The 17,820-nt window shown below is 42.0% G+C and overlaps 1 protein-coding gene across 2 annotated transcripts; it reads right to left on the reverse strand.

Moving 5' to 3' along the window:
• Positions 1 to 13,651: 13,651 nt before the first annotated feature.
• neurod6b (neuronal differentiation 6b) lies at positions 13,652 to 15,783 on the reverse strand. 2 transcript variants are annotated; one of them, XM_054767673.1, is made up of 2 exons: positions 15,604 to 15,783; positions 13,652 to 15,393 (listed from the first exon to the last, which is right to left on the reverse strand). In XM_054767673.1, the coding sequence occupies exon 2, from the start codon at positions 15,386 to 15,388 to the stop codon at positions 14,375 to 14,377; it is 1,014 nt and encodes a 337-aa protein (XP_054623648.1). In that variant the 5' UTR covers positions 15,389 to 15,393; positions 15,604 to 15,783; the 3' UTR covers positions 13,652 to 14,374. The 2 variants fall into 2 exon arrangements, with proteins under 2 accessions (XP_054623648.1, XP_054623647.1); XM_054767672.1 differs by having other exon boundaries at positions 13,652 to 15,396.
• Between the last annotated feature and the right edge of the window lie 2,037 nt (positions 15,784 to 17,820).

Raw genomic sequence — 17,820 nt, forward strand, 5'->3', positions numbered from 1 at the left:
GGCTTTGGGGATGGCTGCCTCCCTTCAACAGCTGGTGCACATTATTAATAAGATGCACCCTTGTTTACGTGTCATGTAGGAAGAGAAGACAGCACCTACTCCACAGAAGAGGCACATGTTTTCCTGCATCCCTGCTTCTGAAACACAGAAGCAGTATTTAGTAGTATTTCATATGAAAATCAATGCAATGTAAGACTTAAGGCAGCACAGAAGATGTTTTATATACACAGTAGAATTATATTATCTCTCAACCATGTTGGTTTAGTGCGCAATGACGTGAACATTCCAGCATGAATGGAATGGAATGTTTTACTTTATGTTTCCTTACAACACGAGAGAACATCTTGTATCTTGTTTGTAGGCCGTCTTTTGAGGCGCGTGCAGGGGAGGGTGCATTTGACGACGGCAGCGTTTGATGGTGCAATTGATGGGTAAGTTGTGAAGAAAGTCCCAAAGCCTCGAAGGAATTTGATTACCTCCATCCATTATCTGCACAGTGAGCAATCGCGAGGCTTGCCATCTGTCATCCGTTTCATTTGCATCGTCAACACCTGCCCCGCCTGTTTATGCCTTCACATTTTTTCCTCTTTTCTCTTCATAAGACGCCTTTCATGGCACCAAGGAATGTGGACTTTTCCTGCTAAATGCATTAGTTCCACAAGTTCAAACAACATATTGCCTGTGAAGAACTCCAATGATGATGTCTAATAGACTTTGCAAAGTCTTCCTCTTTCATTGCTTCTCATTTAAATATACATGTACATGTATGCACTACTTGAGATCATATTATACACATACTGTAGCTGCTGTACATATAGCAGCACAGTCACATCTTTGTACACTATCAAGTGCACAAGGATACTAGACTTAGATACTATTGACAGATGGATGAAAGGCTGGGTAGATGGATGGGCAGGTGGATGGATGATTGGGCAAATTGGATAAATGTATTAATGGACGGATGGAGGGATAAATACAGCAGGTAAATATATACTATTGACTGATGGATGATGAATGCTATTCAAGACAGATGGATAGATTTGATGGATCAATGGGCCAATGGATGGACAGATGGAAAGATGAACTGATAGATAGATAGATAGATAGATAGATAGATAGATAGATAGATAGATAGATAGATAGATAGATAGATAGATAGATAGATAGATAGATAGATAGATAGATAGATAGATAGATAGATAGATAGATAGATAAACATACTACTGGTTGGATGGACGACAGATAAAACTAGACTTAGATACTATTAACAGATGGATGAAAGGCTAGGTAGATGGATGGGCAGACTGATGGACAGATGGGTAGATGAACAGATACTACTGGGTGGATGGATGGCAGATATTTACATTGACAGAGGGCTGAATGGGGATGGATGGATGGATGGATACTTTTGACAGATGGCTAGATGGATGGACATGGATGGATAGATACTACAGACAGACCGATGGATGAATAGATGGAAAGACACATACTATTGAAATACAGATGGATCGATGACAGATGGATGGATGAATGGACAAATTGGATAAATGGGCGGATGGGGGGATAGATGGATGGACAGCACATAGACACGTACTATTGACTGACGGATGATGGATACTATTTAAGACAGACAGATAGATTTGATGGATCAAAGGATGATAAAGGAAAGGATGGGCAGATGGACGGACAGATGGAAAGATGAAAGGATGACTAGATAGATGGACAGATGCACAGATGGATAGATTAATATCCATGCAGTGGCTCAGGAGATAGAGCAGGTCGTCCAGAAGGTTGGTGGTTCGATCCTCACTCCCTCCACTGTTGTTGTGTCCCTGAGCAAGGCAGTTCACCCACCTTGCCCTTAATGCTGCCCACACTGGTGTATTAATGTGAATGAATGTTTGGTGGTGGTTGGAGAGTCGAATTGACAGTCATGTTTCCGTCAGTCTACCCCAGAGCAGCTGTGGCTACACCACCAGTGTGTGACTGAGGAGTGAATGAATAATGGGTTAATTTCACTATGAAGCACTTTTTTACCTTGTAAAAAAGGTGCTCTATAAAATAAATCCATTATTATTAATAATAGCTGCATGAATAAATACATAAGTGGATGGACAGACAGAAGGGAAAGATGGATAGATGAGTAAATGACTGGATGGATGAACATACAGATGGCTTCACGGACAGATGGATAGACGGTCAGATAGATACATAGATGCATGGATGGATGGGTACATAGAGAATAATGTTGCTAAGTGCTCGGCAGATCCAGCTACAATGGTGTGATAAAGTCTTAGCTCCTTCCTGATTTTTTTTTTGCATGTTTGCCACATGTAAATGTTTCAGATCATCAAACAAAATTAAACATTAGTCAATGACAATACAACTGAACACAAAATGCAGTTTTTAATGTATTATTAAGGAAGAAAAAAATCTAAACCTACATGGCCCTGTGTAAAAAACTGATTGCTTCCCCTGTTAAAACAGAACTTAACTGAGATTAATTTAGATCTGTCAGTCTGGATAAGGTTCTAAAGCCATTTATAAAGCTTTGGGACTCCAGCGAACCACAATGAGAGCCATTATCCACAAATGGCGAATACATGGAACAGTGGTGAACCCTCCTAGGAGTGGCTGGCCAACCAAAATTACCCCAAGAGCGATGACTCATCCAAGAGGTCACAAAAGATCCCACAACAACATCCAAAGAACTGCAGGCTTCACTTGCCCTAGTTAAGGTCAGTGTTCATGACTCCACCATTAGAAAGACACTGGGCAAAAATACTCTGCATGGTAGAGCTCCAAGGGAAAAACTACCGCTGAACAAAAAGAACATTAAGGCTCGTCTCAATTTTGTCATAAAACATTTTGATGATCCCCAAGACCTTTGGGAAAATATTCTATGATCTGAAGAGACAAAAGTTGAACTTTTTGGAAGGTGTGTGTCCCATTTCATCTGGTGTAAAAGTAACGCTGCATTTCAGAAAAAGAAAATCATAGCAACAGTAAAATATAGTAGTGGTAGTGTGATGGTGTAGGGCTGTTTTGCTGCTTCAGGACGTGGAAGACTTGCTGTGATAAATGGAACCGTGAATTCTGCTGTCTACCAAAAAATCCTGAAGGAGAATATCCAACCATCTGTTTGTGACCTCATGCTGAAACCAACTTGGGTTCTGCAGCAGGACAATGATCCAAAACACACCAGCAAGTCCACCTCTGAATAGCTGAAGAAAAACAAAATGGAGACTTTGAAGTAGCCTCTTCAAAGTCCTGACCTGAATCCTATTGAGATGCTGTGGCATGACCTTAAAAAGTCGGTTCATGCTGGAAAATCCTCCAGTGTGGCTGAATTACAACAATTCTGCAAAAACGAGTGGACCAAAATTCCTCCACAGCGCTGTAAGAGACTCATTGCAAGTTATTGCAAACGCTTGATTGCAGTTGTTGCTGCTAAGGGTGGCCCAACCAATTATTAGTCTTAGGGGGCAATAATTTTTTCAGACAGGGCCATGTAGATTTGGATTTTTTTTCTCCCTTAATAATAAAAAGTTTCATTCAAAAACTGCATTCTGTGTTCAGTTTTGTTGTCATTGACTAATTTACATATCTTTGATGATTTGAAACATTTATCAGCAAGTGTGACAAACATGCAAAAAAATAAGAAATCAGGACGGGGCAAACACTTTTTCACACCACTGTAGATATGGTAGGCGGATAGACAGAGACAGACCATCAAATAGATATAAAGATATACAGTACACAGATATATACTCAGACAGATACAGTATATACACTCTGTATATAAACAGACACCTAGATAGACAGATAAATAGATAGTTAGACCGACATCCATCCATCCATCCATCCATCCATGGCGTCCTCCATCAATCCCCAGGTGGTGCCGCCGGCTGCGGGGCCCATTAGCGGCACAATCCCAGCCTCCAGCAGCCTTCATGCGTGTCCCAAGTGACACATTTTTGGACCGGTACCAAGAATCCAACCCCTCTCAACAGACAGCTCTCTTCTCTCTTCAGTGTGTGTGTGTGTGTGTGTGTGTGTGTGTTCGGGGCGGGGGGTGCATGTGAGCACAGCATGAGTCCCGCAGGACATGCTTGAAAGGCAGTATGGGACAGAATGGCTATGACGCTCAGTGGAGGAGCAGAATACTAAAAAGAAGTGTGAAGATGATAACGACGCTCTTATCTTTGCTTATCTTATCTTAGATGAGATGTTTGTTGCGGTGCATGCTGATGCCAAGTTCTATTTGGCATACTGATATATTCCATTTATTTATTTAATGGTCCTACATGAGTCTTATAATCCGAGGGCGTCGTGATTATGAAACGATATCAAGTGTAAAAGAATAGTCATTTGAGCATGGATATTATGAATGGCTGCTAATATGTAGTTAATTACGTAGCTAATGACTCCTCACAAAGGACTATATAATTAGTGGAGATGAGCCAAGAAAGTTCTTACTTGTTCTTACATGTTTAATGGCCACCATTCCTCATCTGCAAATGGGGAATGGATCTATCTGTGAACCACGGCTTTTTTTTTCTTTTACAGTTATTCTCATCGCTCATTATCTATGATATACATCATATTGTCCTCTCCTCCTCGCTACTTCCCAAGTCTCAATCATTGTTAGAGGGACCAGTAAGATCCCAATGTGGAACCTTTGAAAAACTGCGTGACAACTTCCTTTGCTAAAGACATCATAGACAATTGCTCCACTTGCCCACTTACCCACACAAATGGCTGGTCATTGTGGCGAGAAGGAGGCATAGGTGCAATGACTGACGACGGACAGAGAGAATCTTGTCGAGAAGCTTGTCAACATATTTGGACTTTCAGAAATAAAAATAGGAGAGACATAGCGTGTATCCAGCAATGCCATTTTAGAGCTGCTGGAAGGGTTTAGGCTGATTGGACCCGTTCACAAAAAGAACATGCCATATCTCCGCCTGAACATAGATTTACATGGCATGCTGTAGTGTAAAACATGTATATTAAATGACAAAATAGACTAATTCAGTTCAACCTTGGTTAGCGTCTGCCCCGGTTTGCGTGTTTTGCAGTTATGCCAAAATTTTGCCTTGGTTCACATTTTCCCGTTAGCGTACAATACGGTGGACATCTTGTCGTAATATTAATACGCTGCCTGAGTCCAACTATGTTTTAATGTATTTTTATCACAAAATGTCCTTAACTTCTAACAAAGAAGTTACAAAATGGCAACGAGAACCAGAATTCAGCTACACAGCCCGTCTATGATGTCATCACGTGTTGACACTCAAAAATCTTTACATAAAACACCTTTTTATAGTTTTACAAGCATAAAACAATTCTAAATGCATTTAATGACCAATGAAAGGGATGAACATTTAAGCTTACTTTTACCTTCATTGAAGACGTGATTCTTGATGTGACTGATCCCAAAGACACCATGTGGCAGCGAGACATAACGAGGACACCATCATCCTGTTTAGTCATGAGTTATTTCTTGAAATCAATTTCATTCAATAGTGCTTTTAATATTTTTGTCAAAATGGCCGGCACTTGAAACTTTCTGTGACTCCATTGTTGGTTATTGAAGTGAGAAACATGATTGAATTCACAAAATAACTCACAAAATTAACAGAAAGGTGGTGTCCGTGTGGTGTCTCACTGTCACATCGTGTCTTTGGGAACACTCACATCAACGATCACGTCTTGAATGAAGGTAAAAGTACCCTTAAATGTTCAGTTATCCCTTTCATTCATCATTTATATGCATTTATATGCATTTGCAATTGTTTGCTGCATGTAAAACTTAAATTGTACAACTATAAAAACGTGTTTTGTGTTAACAGTGTTGGCTTTCTAGAATGGATTAATTGGATCTACGTTTTTTATTTTTTTATTCAGTTAGCGCCCGTTTTGGTTAGAGTCGGACCTTCTGGAACCAAGGTTCCACTGTATAGCATTATTATGATGAGGCGCTATCTCTGCTAGAGTTTCCCGGTGTGTTTATTTGCATCTTCCAGGCTACTCTGCTCTCTCAAACTCTCCATGGTGACAGCTGGTAACAGGCGCAAAATCGTCATTTATATAGTGCTCCTCAACAATTTGCACCTGTTAAAAATTGCGCAGGCAATCATAGTAGATCACCCGTAACACGCCCATTACTAGCAGCAATTGTTTTAGTGTTCCTTGTTTAGGATCTTAGGGGCTATCCACACGGAAATGTTTTCAGGTCAAAACGGGAAAGTATTTTATTGTTTCAGCCTCTCATCCACACGGGAACGGCGTTCTAGGTGACCTGAAATGGTAATTTTTCCAAAAGGCTTCCAGGGTGGGAAAATCTGAGAACGCCGGCTTGTCGTTGCTGTGTATACAGGCAATACGAAAACGATGATGTCACCGACTCACCACCGCCTCATCGTTGTCACGTGACCAGAAGTAAGCTTTGACAACAAATCAACATAATATCCGGATATTTTGACGGACATAACTCCTAACCAGGGATGGACTGGGACGAAAACGTATCTAAAGTTTCTTTAGATAGTTTTAATGTGGGTATTCTGTGGGTCTTGAAAGTTCGGCAAAAATTCCCAAAACTCTGGCAGTATGGAGTTCTCTGGTCTGAACATGGCTGGCTGTCAATGAGTTAATAACTTAGAGAGAGTGAGATGAAGATGAACTCCAGGCCAACTAGCGACAGTGGGGATGGGCAATCACAGGTTAGCCAGATACGGAAAGAGCCAATTGACTTGAGCTACCGCTTTCCGCTTGGTCTTGGTGCCTGGCACGTATCAATATCCATTTAATATAGCGTAACAGTAAAGCGCAGCAATAAATAGGTATATAAACGGTCGCTCATTGGCCCATTTTTGGTCGGCCCACCGGGAAGCCTATGCTACTCGACATTCTCCTCATATTTTGTTGTCTTCAAGATTCAAGATTCAAGAATTTTATTGTCATTTGCACAGTAAAACAGGTGGTTCTGCTATGCAATGAAATTCTTGTTCTGTTCATTCTCCCAAGAAAGAAAGAAAGAAAAACACAAGAAAATGAATAAGAACAGAAGAAACATTAATACCAATAAATTAAGCAACAACAACAGAAGAGACATTAGCTTTTCCAAAATGGGGTCTTGGAACAGCCTTCAAAGCACCTTTTATGTTGCTGTAGACTTGGTACAGGATGCTATTTGCCCTTGTGGGAAAGCCTACATGCTGTTAACATTCGGGGAGAACAGTCCCCAAGGCTCTGTGTCCACAAGACACTGAAGTCCAATGGCCTCGGCAAGCGGCAAATGTGTCCAACCGGACCGCCGAGTGCGGGATATTCTCTTTCCAGCCAGGCATCCGCGAGCACACAGCACTCTCCGATCTCACGTACTGTAGAGACACAGCAAGATGGCGCCCTTCGTGGCAGACGTCTCTGTTTCACGCTCCCGTTTTTTTTCTATTTTGTTGTTCATATTGGACATTCAACGTGTGCTTTGCATTGCAACATAAGAGACAACTTTTCAACACCGGCGGGGTCCACCATGAGCTTTCGTTCAGCCTCACGGACTGGCTTTCTTCTGCGTCGGGAGGACGCAGCAGCTTGCGGGCCTGGTGAGCTGAATGCCCGGCGAGCGAAGCGTCCGGGGCGGAGGAGAGGCAGGAGGGACGGCCTGCGTGCTAGGCTAAAAGCTGGAGCAACTGGGCCACCGCTACCGGGCCTGCTGCTGGCCAGCATCCGCTCTCTCGAAGACAGGATGGACGAGCTGCGAGCAAGGATTGCAGCTCTACGTGACTCGCAGAAGTAATTCCACTTCTCATAAGTCTTGAGAAGCGGAAAACGACAGACTTATGCGCATGCGTTGTTTCTTATTCTATAATTTGGTGTGTCACGTGGTGTTTTGGTGTCTGGATGCAACAGTTTACTAATCCGGCACAGTTTGGACGGGACTTTCACCCCACCAAAAAAAAATCATCAAAGGAATGTTCGTTCCCATGTGGACAGTAGTAGACCAGGCCCTAAATGTGCACTGCTCTACAGCATTTGGGCTTTGGGCTTTTTTTTTACCATCACTTTATTATACAACTTTTCTGAGTAATTTGGTGGCTTATTTGAAGCCATTCTGTTTGTTTGTATTGTGCATGTTGGAAGTTCACCAATAACTGGTGAAGAACCCGACTTGAGGTGCCGATTCCTAAGTGTGAGTGCACCAACTGCTGACTTTTTTTGTGTGGTAGCAGAAGTGGTTTCTTGTAGACCATCAAGGACTAAACTGCAGGGGCACACTTGGTAGTTTCAGCTCAAGACCACCAGCACACCAAACCTTTACATACCCCAAGTCCCCCCCCAGTGATAAGACTCCTCACCTTCTAACATAGAACTTTCTAAGGTAATTGAAGCCATACTGTAGGCGACCAGATGTTCTCATTCACAGCAAAGACAATCCAAAATACAGCACCCATGCCGTAAGTAGCACCTCAGGGTGTTGCTTATGTGTCATAGGATCACACCCTTGCCTGCTCGCTGTCACGACCCCAGCTTGGCACACCTGTACAGAAAGAGCACCTGTGAGGCTTCGTCTTCAAGGAGCTTGATAAAAACAACAATCCCTCATCCAGTGTTGATGAATCTGACCAAATACGATCATAAACGTGTCTTGCCACCAAAGCCAAGTGCTTCCTTCTTGCGAGGGCTCGGGCCGCCTGCCAGAAGGTCTCATCCACCAATCTGACACCTTAATGAGATCCTGGCCCACGGTGCTCCAGTGTCGGGCCTCCTCTGCGGCATCAGCTCCACTGTGACCTGCCACACACACACACACAATCTCATGTTTAATTCTTTCACACTTGCATCCACACATCGGGAGGCAGGTGGGGGCTGGTGGGTTCATCTCCTTAAATCTGTCTAATTAAACCACAAAACCCCCTCACCCACCAGCCCAATCCTCACTTCCATCCCCTCCACCCCCAATTCCATATCATTATTAGAAATTTCATGTGGGAACGTTTTCCCCATCCAACCAGCAGCACCATCTGGAGTTTGGGAATGGCACAGAATTTTGAGGACCCAATTATTTTTTCTCCCCCCAATTTTAGACATTTTAGGGCATGAGGACCAATGATGAATATATTACATGACAGTTCAGTACTCTCGCCTGTCACAAGGGAACGTTTGTACCTCATACAGTTGATTGTAAGCCGGTGGTGGGTGGCTGTCCAAATATCAGCAGTATCAATACCAAGAGTAGTATCAGTATCAGATCAATACTAGCTTGAGGAAATCAAGATTTTTCAGTTGTCGTCTATGTTTAGTTTGACATATATAATAATGTATAAATATATTGTATATATGTAGGGGAGACTGGGGACAGTTGCAACACTTTTTACATTACTCTCAATTACTCAGAGATTATTCAGACTGGCACACCAAATCTTTCCATGGTAAACCTACATCTGTCTGCTAAATAGCCATACCATTTAAAGATGGCTACATATAACATATCAATCACAATATTTATTTGAATCAAAAAATTCAGACGTTGCAGCTGACCCCAAACCTGGGGACAGTTGCAACACCGATCAGGGACGGTTGCAACATATCAAAAAACAGTAAACTTCACCAAAATGTTATGCTTTTTGTTTACATAACCACAGTATACAATATTAAAGTATTTAATAAGTTTAGTTTTGTGTAAACATAGGCCTACTTTGGTCAATGTGCAAATGTTACGGAAGCTATAAAAACTCAATATTTCAGTTTGGGACAAAAAGAATAGAATAATTTGGAGTGCAAAAAACATTTATTAAACATGTGAACAAACAGTGAAGAGTTTTAGTGAAGAAAATTCACATTGTTTTAAAACTCCAGTGAATATAAAGTTTGATTTTTAAGTTTTGTTAAAGGCACACGAATGCTTAAAAAATAAAACTGCAACACTCGCCTCTTCCCCAACAAATCTGCTGTCTTGTGAACTATTCAAACAGCTTCTGAACAATTCTGCAGAACCCAGAACATATCTGCTAACTCACAGAAAAAAAACAGACATCTTCTTCCTCTTTTTCCTCCAAAATACTGAGGAGAACCCCTCTGTTAATGACTCGCTTCCTCACTCTTGGCATACTGAAAACAAACAATACAATTTCTATATTTAGATGATTTATTTACTATATGACAAGTTTATATGATTGTTTTCACAGGAAAATGGATTTAGTTTGTTCCAAAGCACAACACATACAACAATAACTAATTGCTCATTTTGGCTCAACAAGTTATTTGGGGAATTATTTTGTTTATCATTAGCATTCATTTCTTATTATGATTCCCTATTCTGCCCATCATGAGCAGTAAAATATATTAATTGTGCCTAGCGTGGTCTATTTTGATATTAGCATGTTGCAACCGTCCCCATAGTATCAGTCAGGACAAAACACCATGTGCTAACTAGCCACAGTGACATTGACAAATGTTAGCAATGTTGCTGAATAGTCAACAAAACAGTGATTCAAACCAGGTAGGTTTGGAGTAATTCATACCAAATATTAGGATAGTATGACAAAAATACAGCTCGTGAAAAAAGCTACTTTCATACCTCCAAAACAACTTTGTCTTGATAGAAGCTGGACCAGATGCGCAATATGGCCGCTTTCTTCTTGGCGAGTAGAGGGTCTAACTGAGCATGTGCAGTATGAGTGTCATCACTCTAGCATGTTACTGATTAGACAAATAAGGCTTGTTGAAACCGTCCCCAGTCTCCCCTATATATTGTTATATTGTTTACAAACTCAGGGAATACGTTCTTGGACACAGGAGGCCTTTGGGGTCAAAAAGCCAGAGAGCAAAAACGTGTTTTTGTTTTGGTTATGTTATTTTACTCCATTGACCTTATTTTGCTCAAACAATTGTATGCAATAAAAGCGAATAATTGTATTATTTTGTCTTGTATTTTTGTATTCGTATATTGTTTATATTACATATATTGTTATTTACGTTGATAAAAATAGTTTGCCTAAAATCTTTGGCTTATGTTGTATTCTGATTATAATCATGATCAACAAATGAATGTCAAAATCATTCACTGATCATTAAAAATGTCAAGTAAATAGAATTGGTATTGTCAATACTGGCCCTGTATTAACTTGGTATTGGATCGATATAAAAAATTGCAGGAGCTCCCAAACCTACTGTTAGCACTTGGCAACACACCCCCAAAAATAGTTCTATAGAGTGGAACCTGTAACATCAAATGCAATCCTTTGCATTTTGCTGTGTTTTTGTATTCATTCTGCAAAGGAAATCATGGAAATTGAATTAATCTGTTCTTGGGTTAAACCTCCAGCTACAAATGATTATTAGGAATTCAATGCAGTAATGTCGAAAGCTGAAAGCTGATTAGATTTTAGACATTTTAGGGCCATGGAGTCTGGTAAATAAACGGCACTTCTGTAGTCTTGCTTGTCAGAAGAGTCGTTTGTACCCTTCACCTTGCTTAGTAACCCAGAATAGTTTTATTTTTTCTTATTTTTTTGTACGGAATAATGTAAATTGAATTTATCTGTTCCAGAGTCAAATGTTTTTCCCCATTCCACCACCAGCGGCACCATCTGGAACTTGGGAATGACACAGAATTTTAGGGGCCGCAAGGCAATAAAGACAGGAAAAAGGTGGTTCTTTTTTTTGTCACTAGGGGGCGTTTGTACACTTGAACCCTTGACCATTAGTGCTTGGTAAGATACCCCCCAAAAATAGTCCTACAGAAGAATATCTAACATTGAAAACAAGCCATTCCAGGAAACTAGTTGTATTTTTTTTTACTTCCAGAAAGTTTGTTTTTGTGATTCGTTTTTTCCCCCTCTCGCATAGGAAATAATTTACGGTTCGCTCAAACCTCCAATTCCAAATTATTTTTATGAATTTCTCCATCCCACCATCAGCAGCGCCAACTGGAGCTTGGGAATGGCACAGAACTTTGAGAATGCTTGTCGAAATTTTGAGGAACGTTATTGTTTTTACTTATTTAGCTGATCCGATGACAAACACATTTTAGACATTTTAAGGCATGAAGGCAGGAAACGACAGTTCTGTACTCTCAGTTGTCAGTAAACGGACGTTTGTACCCTTGACCTTGCTTGGTAACATACCACTGCTGTGGAACTCCGGAAAGTCCGTTCCAGGACTTGTTGCCACTATTGATAGCATTGTAGCATTCATAACGGCCATATAGTGTAAAAATATGCTAACGTTGAGACGTGAAAACAATAAAACACAGATGAAGGCGTAATGCAAATATTGATTCTTGTGTCACACACGTGTAAAAAGAAGTACAGTGAAATATATTTTTTTAAATCTGCTTACCTCCCATAACTTCCTGTGTAGCCTATATTCTTCTTCTTTGACGGACTTGTTTTTTGCTAAATTGAATGTATGGACGTGTTTCACATGAAAACCTTGGAAACACAACAGGGCCTATAGTAGATATACATGTGTGCTTGTACACACGGTCTATACAGTATGGGTTCCACCCACACAGCAGTCGGCGAGATGCTCTGTCTATAATGAGCACGTGAATGCATACAGGGTGGGGTTCCAGGTGTAAATGTTTGACCCCGTGTTAAATTGTCGCACGCTTCCTCGTGGGCGTCACACCCCCTCCAAATCGAACACACTCCTGCTGTACAAACACACACTCACCCCACTATGAAGAAACAAGACAGGACTCTGAATGGGACAAACGGCGGCAGGGGGATTTGGGGGGGGGGGGGGGGGGGGGGGTAAAGAGGTGGTCTCATGGCCCCCCAGGGACCGCCAGTGTTTTTTGTAATTATGAGACAGAAGAGGACGAGTGAGGGGAAACAAACCGGATTCTTATCGGGTCTTCTTTTTGTGCTTTTTCAAATGCAAAATCATCCAATTTATTAGGTATATTTATTAGATTGTATACGCATGCATATAATATCATACTCTTAATAGTGACATTTTTTAAACAGACTCCCCCCCCGAATGTGACTTGCTGTAACAACTTAAAAAACAACTGATAGAACATTAGTGAATGAGACATTTTGAGTGTGTTTTAATTACTTTATCTAAGGATTTTAAATTTAAAGCTGACCAAAAAGTGAGTGCGTCATCGATTCATTTCTTAAAAGTAGACATTTTACTTCTGTGCAGTGATATTAAAATTAATGAATGGGGCTGTGCATTCACGTTCTGCTTCAAAGAAGAAAAATAAAAAAGAAATAATAGAAGACAGACTTCACCATGCAGAAGCATGCACTGCTTCCAACTCGGAGGACTGGGATGCAGTCTGTGTTGTCTGGCCAACATCTAGCAACTCCAAGCCATCCAACTGCAGGGACAAGGCTCTCTGGAAGGGCACAAGTCCCCAAACACAAGACAATTTTTAATACAAGATGAGGGCAGTTTCAAGTTGCAGGGTCACAGAAAAATATAACTTTCAAATGACATATGAATGAAAAACATGCAACCTGATTGTACTATTTGGGTAAATAAATACATTTCGTATTGATTAGATTTTTCCCTAATCATTTATTGATTCATTAGTTGTAAATATCCGCCACACAACACAAACTCCACGAAGATTTCGAACGAATTGATAAAATGTGCGCAGGACACCCATCCCACCCACCCTCCTCGCCAAAAAACAAAACAAAAGAAAATGTATATACACATATACACATATATATATAGACAGAATTCGTTAAAAAATTCCAACAAAACACACGTCATTGCATATTAATGATGGTGGTGGTTCCCCCTTTTTAAGGCATGTTACACAGAATAAATCTTGTCTGCTTGTCAATCATGAACAGTATCAACTTAGTCAAACAATCTTTCACACGTTGAAGTGTACAATAATGTCTCATTTATTATCCACTGCCCAATAACTTAAGTCATAATCAATGAATAAATAAATCCATCATAATAATCATTTACATTCACCTGATTAAAACACTATTTACTGCACACACATACATTTTCTTGTAAAATATCAATACCCCCACAGAACCGATTTAGTTTGTATTATTGAATATTTTTTATGTAATGACTATGATTGCACGAGGCTGCCTTGCATAGCTTTAATTTGCCTTTATTGCTCACGCCAATCTCCAAATTATTTGTTTCAATTGAATGTAATCCCAAATCAAACATAACGAATTGTTGTGTGGCAATCCAAGTGGGAAGCTGCTTAAAATGTGGATTTAATTGACTTCAAACGAACACTTAAATTTAAAGTCTTGTTGTGCTTCAGTGGGGAGAAATCAAGTCCAATCTTCTCATCTAAAGTGCAGACTGTTGTGGAGCTCAGAAGGGAAAAAGAAACGAGAAATGTTTAGAAATGTGAGTTTATGCATCTCCAGACAAGTTAAGTATGGAAGGAAGTATTGAGCTCCCCCTGTGCTTGGAAGGATTGACTGCGAACGTGCAGGTCGTACGGGTAGCGGCCTTCCGGGGCCACCCTGTACATGGAGCCGTGCGCCAGGGCCGAGCGTCCTGGAGCCCCGCAGTAGCGCACCCCGTAGTGCCCCCCTTTACCGTAGTCCGGCGGCTCGTCGTGCTTCAGGGAGAAAATCCCATTTAAATTCACAGGAGGACTCAGCTGGCTCTCAAAATGCGGACTCCCAGCCTCCGGGGACGGATTCTCGTACAGGAAGGGCTCGTAGGCGCCGCCGTAGCCGTAGTGGCGGTAGGGCTTGGAAGATCCGTCCAAGCCGCCCGAACCGCCGCTGTGCCCTGCGGGCGTGCTCACGTCCGGGTAGGAGGAGTACACTGGGTCGTAGGGCGGCCTCCCGGAGAACATGACCTCCCCGTTGTGGTCTGTGAGGAAGTTCCTGGCGTTGAGTTGCAGGCAGCCCGCCACCAGGTTGGTGGTGGGCTGGGATAATCCTTTGCAAAGGGTCTGCACGAAGGCCAGCAGGTCCGGTCTCTTCCCGGCACTCAGGGTCTCCGATAGGGCCCAGATGTAGTTCTTAGCCAGCCTCAGGGTCTCGATTTTGGACAGTTTTTGAGTCTTGGAGTAGCAGGGCACCACTTTACGGAGGCTCTCCAGCGCGGCGTTCAGGCCGTGCATGCGGCTCCTCTCCCGGGCGTTGGCCTCTTGCCTCCGAAGCCTGGAGCGGTCGTGTTGCTCCTTGGCCACCTTCTTTTTCCGGGGGCCTCGCTTCTTATGGAGTTCGTTCTCGTCCTGGTCGTCCTCTCGCTCGTCCTCCTCGCCGCGGTCCGAGGCGTCGTCCCCGGCGGACCTGCAGGGCAAGTCGTCGTCGTGTATGGGACGCTCCCGCTGCTCCTGGCCGCCCTCTGGGGGAACTTCACGTGGGTAACTGGCACCGAAGCGTGGCTCGCACGTCATGTGCGTGTCCTCGAATGGCAGAGTCAACATATTTCCTGCTAAAAACAAACAAAAAAAACAACAAAAAATCACAAAAACAACCATAAGGATAGAAATAAACGCGTTGGAGGTTGTTGCTTAATTTGATTGGACCCCTTGAGAGAAAAGTCATTGGCAGACAAGTCCATTTTTAAACATGCTTTTCATTGCTTTCTAGTACAATTGCATGACAAATTGTCATCTGAAAACAAAACAAAAAAACTCACCAAATGAGGGTCAGTGTGCAGCATACATGTTCCTAAATGTTCTCCTTTTGCTCTTCTGGTACCTGCAAACACCTCCTACCCCCTAAAAAGAATGATAAGAACACACTCGCCTTCCTCTGCTCTGCTCCTCCTCCTCCTCTGTCTCTCTCCTCGTCTTCTTCCCTCTCTCCTGGAGGACTGACACTGGTGCCAGCAGCCTGGTATACCGGTGCCATCTGCCGCTGACGTCTCATGGCAGCCTGGACCACGTGCTCCCGAGTCCCCTGAGACTCTGGTGCACAGCAGAGAGACGCTGATGATGACTTGATGCATGTGTGTGTGTGTGTGTGTGTGCGTGTGTGAAGACATTCTCAACAGGTGAACATTTGTGTTCATGTATGTTCATATTTAAATGAAGTATTTATTTCTAAACACATAATGTTGCATAAGTTGTGGAATAGAAAGTACACTTCAGAGTAGTCCACGTACAGCTTGTAGATGTATAAATGTACTATCCACTGAGAATTAGTCAACACATCTAAATAGCTGCCAACACAACACGATGGTGGTATAGCGTGCATGAGTACTTCCAGCACTCGGGGAGCTACGGTTCACTCCGGAGTAACATGATTTCCAACTAATGAATAGCAAGATAAATATGTCTTGTCTACGTCAAGCATGGTGTCAGTAGAGTCATAGTCCGGAGTCTGCATGAGTTCTGCCAGCACAGGGGGGACTGCGGTTCACTGAGGAGAATTGCAATTTCCAACACGAGTGAGTGGCAAGATAATTGTGTCTTACCTACAGTGAAGCATGGTGTTGGTAGAGTCATGGTCCAGAGCCTGCATGAATGCTGCTAGCACTGGGGGAGCTGCGGTTCATTGAGGGAAAACATTAATTCCGCATTGTACTGTGACATTGTGAAGCAGAGCAGGATCCCTTTCCTTCGGAAACTAGGGTTCATGGCAGTTTTCCATCATGATAAGGATCCCAAACAAAGTACCTTGTTGAGGAAGATGAAGGTGATGGAGTGGACAATAAGTCTCCTCCACACCCGAACCCAACTGAGTACCCGTGGGGCATCTTCAAGCAGAAGGAAGGAAGCTGCTCCAGCTCCACCAGTGATGTCATCATTGAGGAGTGGAAGAGGATTCCAGTAAAAACCTGCTCAATTCCAAGAGGATTAAAGCAGTGCTAGATAATAATGGTGCTTACACTAAATATTCACACCAACACATAATTTGGACATGTTCACTATGAGGTGGACTCAGTTGTGTTGCCAGATATTTACACAATACTGGAATTTTTCCCTCAATGAACGGCAGCCCAGTGCCGGCGGGACTCATGCAGCTCCAGACCATGACTGTAGACAAGACACTTACTACTATCTTATCTTAATGTCTTCCCACTATCTTATCTTACTACTCACTTGTGTTGTCTATTTAGACAATAAAGGCTGTGTGTTGTGCATAGTAAATCTATTGTTAGACAAGCTGTACACTGACTACTCTGAAGTATATCCATATCTGTAGTACTGCACTGTCCCTTGAGAAAACATACTGTCATAAAAATGTTTGCGGAAATGTGAGGGTCAGATACTGTGTAAATGTGTATACTGTCAAGAGGAAGCTTCTGGTTTCCACCATGAAAGCCTAGTAGCATCATCGGTGCCATGTACACATGCTACGACTGTGTGCACTTTCACACAGCAGCATGGCATCCCAAAATGATGGAATTAATGACTCAATGAATGTTAGATGCGTGACGAGATTAAAATACATGCCGGACAGTGACAATGTTTTCAAGGGAGAAGCGACTGATGGAATCATGTTTCAAACAAGTGGCTAACTTGTCAACAAACCGCATCTGAGGCTGTCACGATGTATGGTAGTCCATAAGTGATAATAAATACAAAATATCATTATCAAAATATAATATTGTACTTTGAGCACCTGTATTAATAAAAGTGTCGCAAGGCATGCTGGGAGCCGACATCACTTCTGTGCTTCCAGCTTCCCAGCATGACTTGCGGCACTTGTTTTGTAAAAAGTTGGTAAAGTTACATGTTTAACCGTTGTTGTTTAGTTAAAGCTATTTTTTTATTGGCCCCAAGGCATTTGTATTTTAGAACAATGAAGTTACATGCAAACACAGCAAATATTGTGAAAAAATGTTGAATATTAGAAGTGATCACACTAATAGTAACTGTTTTTATTTAAATGTGTGGAAGTGATTAGC

Source organism: Dunckerocampus dactyliophorus, chromosome 2 (genome assembly GCF_027744805.1).
Source record: "Dunckerocampus dactyliophorus isolate RoL2022-P2 chromosome 2, RoL_Ddac_1.1, whole genome shotgun sequence".
Classification (NCBI taxonomy): Eukaryota; Metazoa; Chordata; class Actinopteri; order Syngnathiformes; family Syngnathidae; genus Dunckerocampus; species Dunckerocampus dactyliophorus.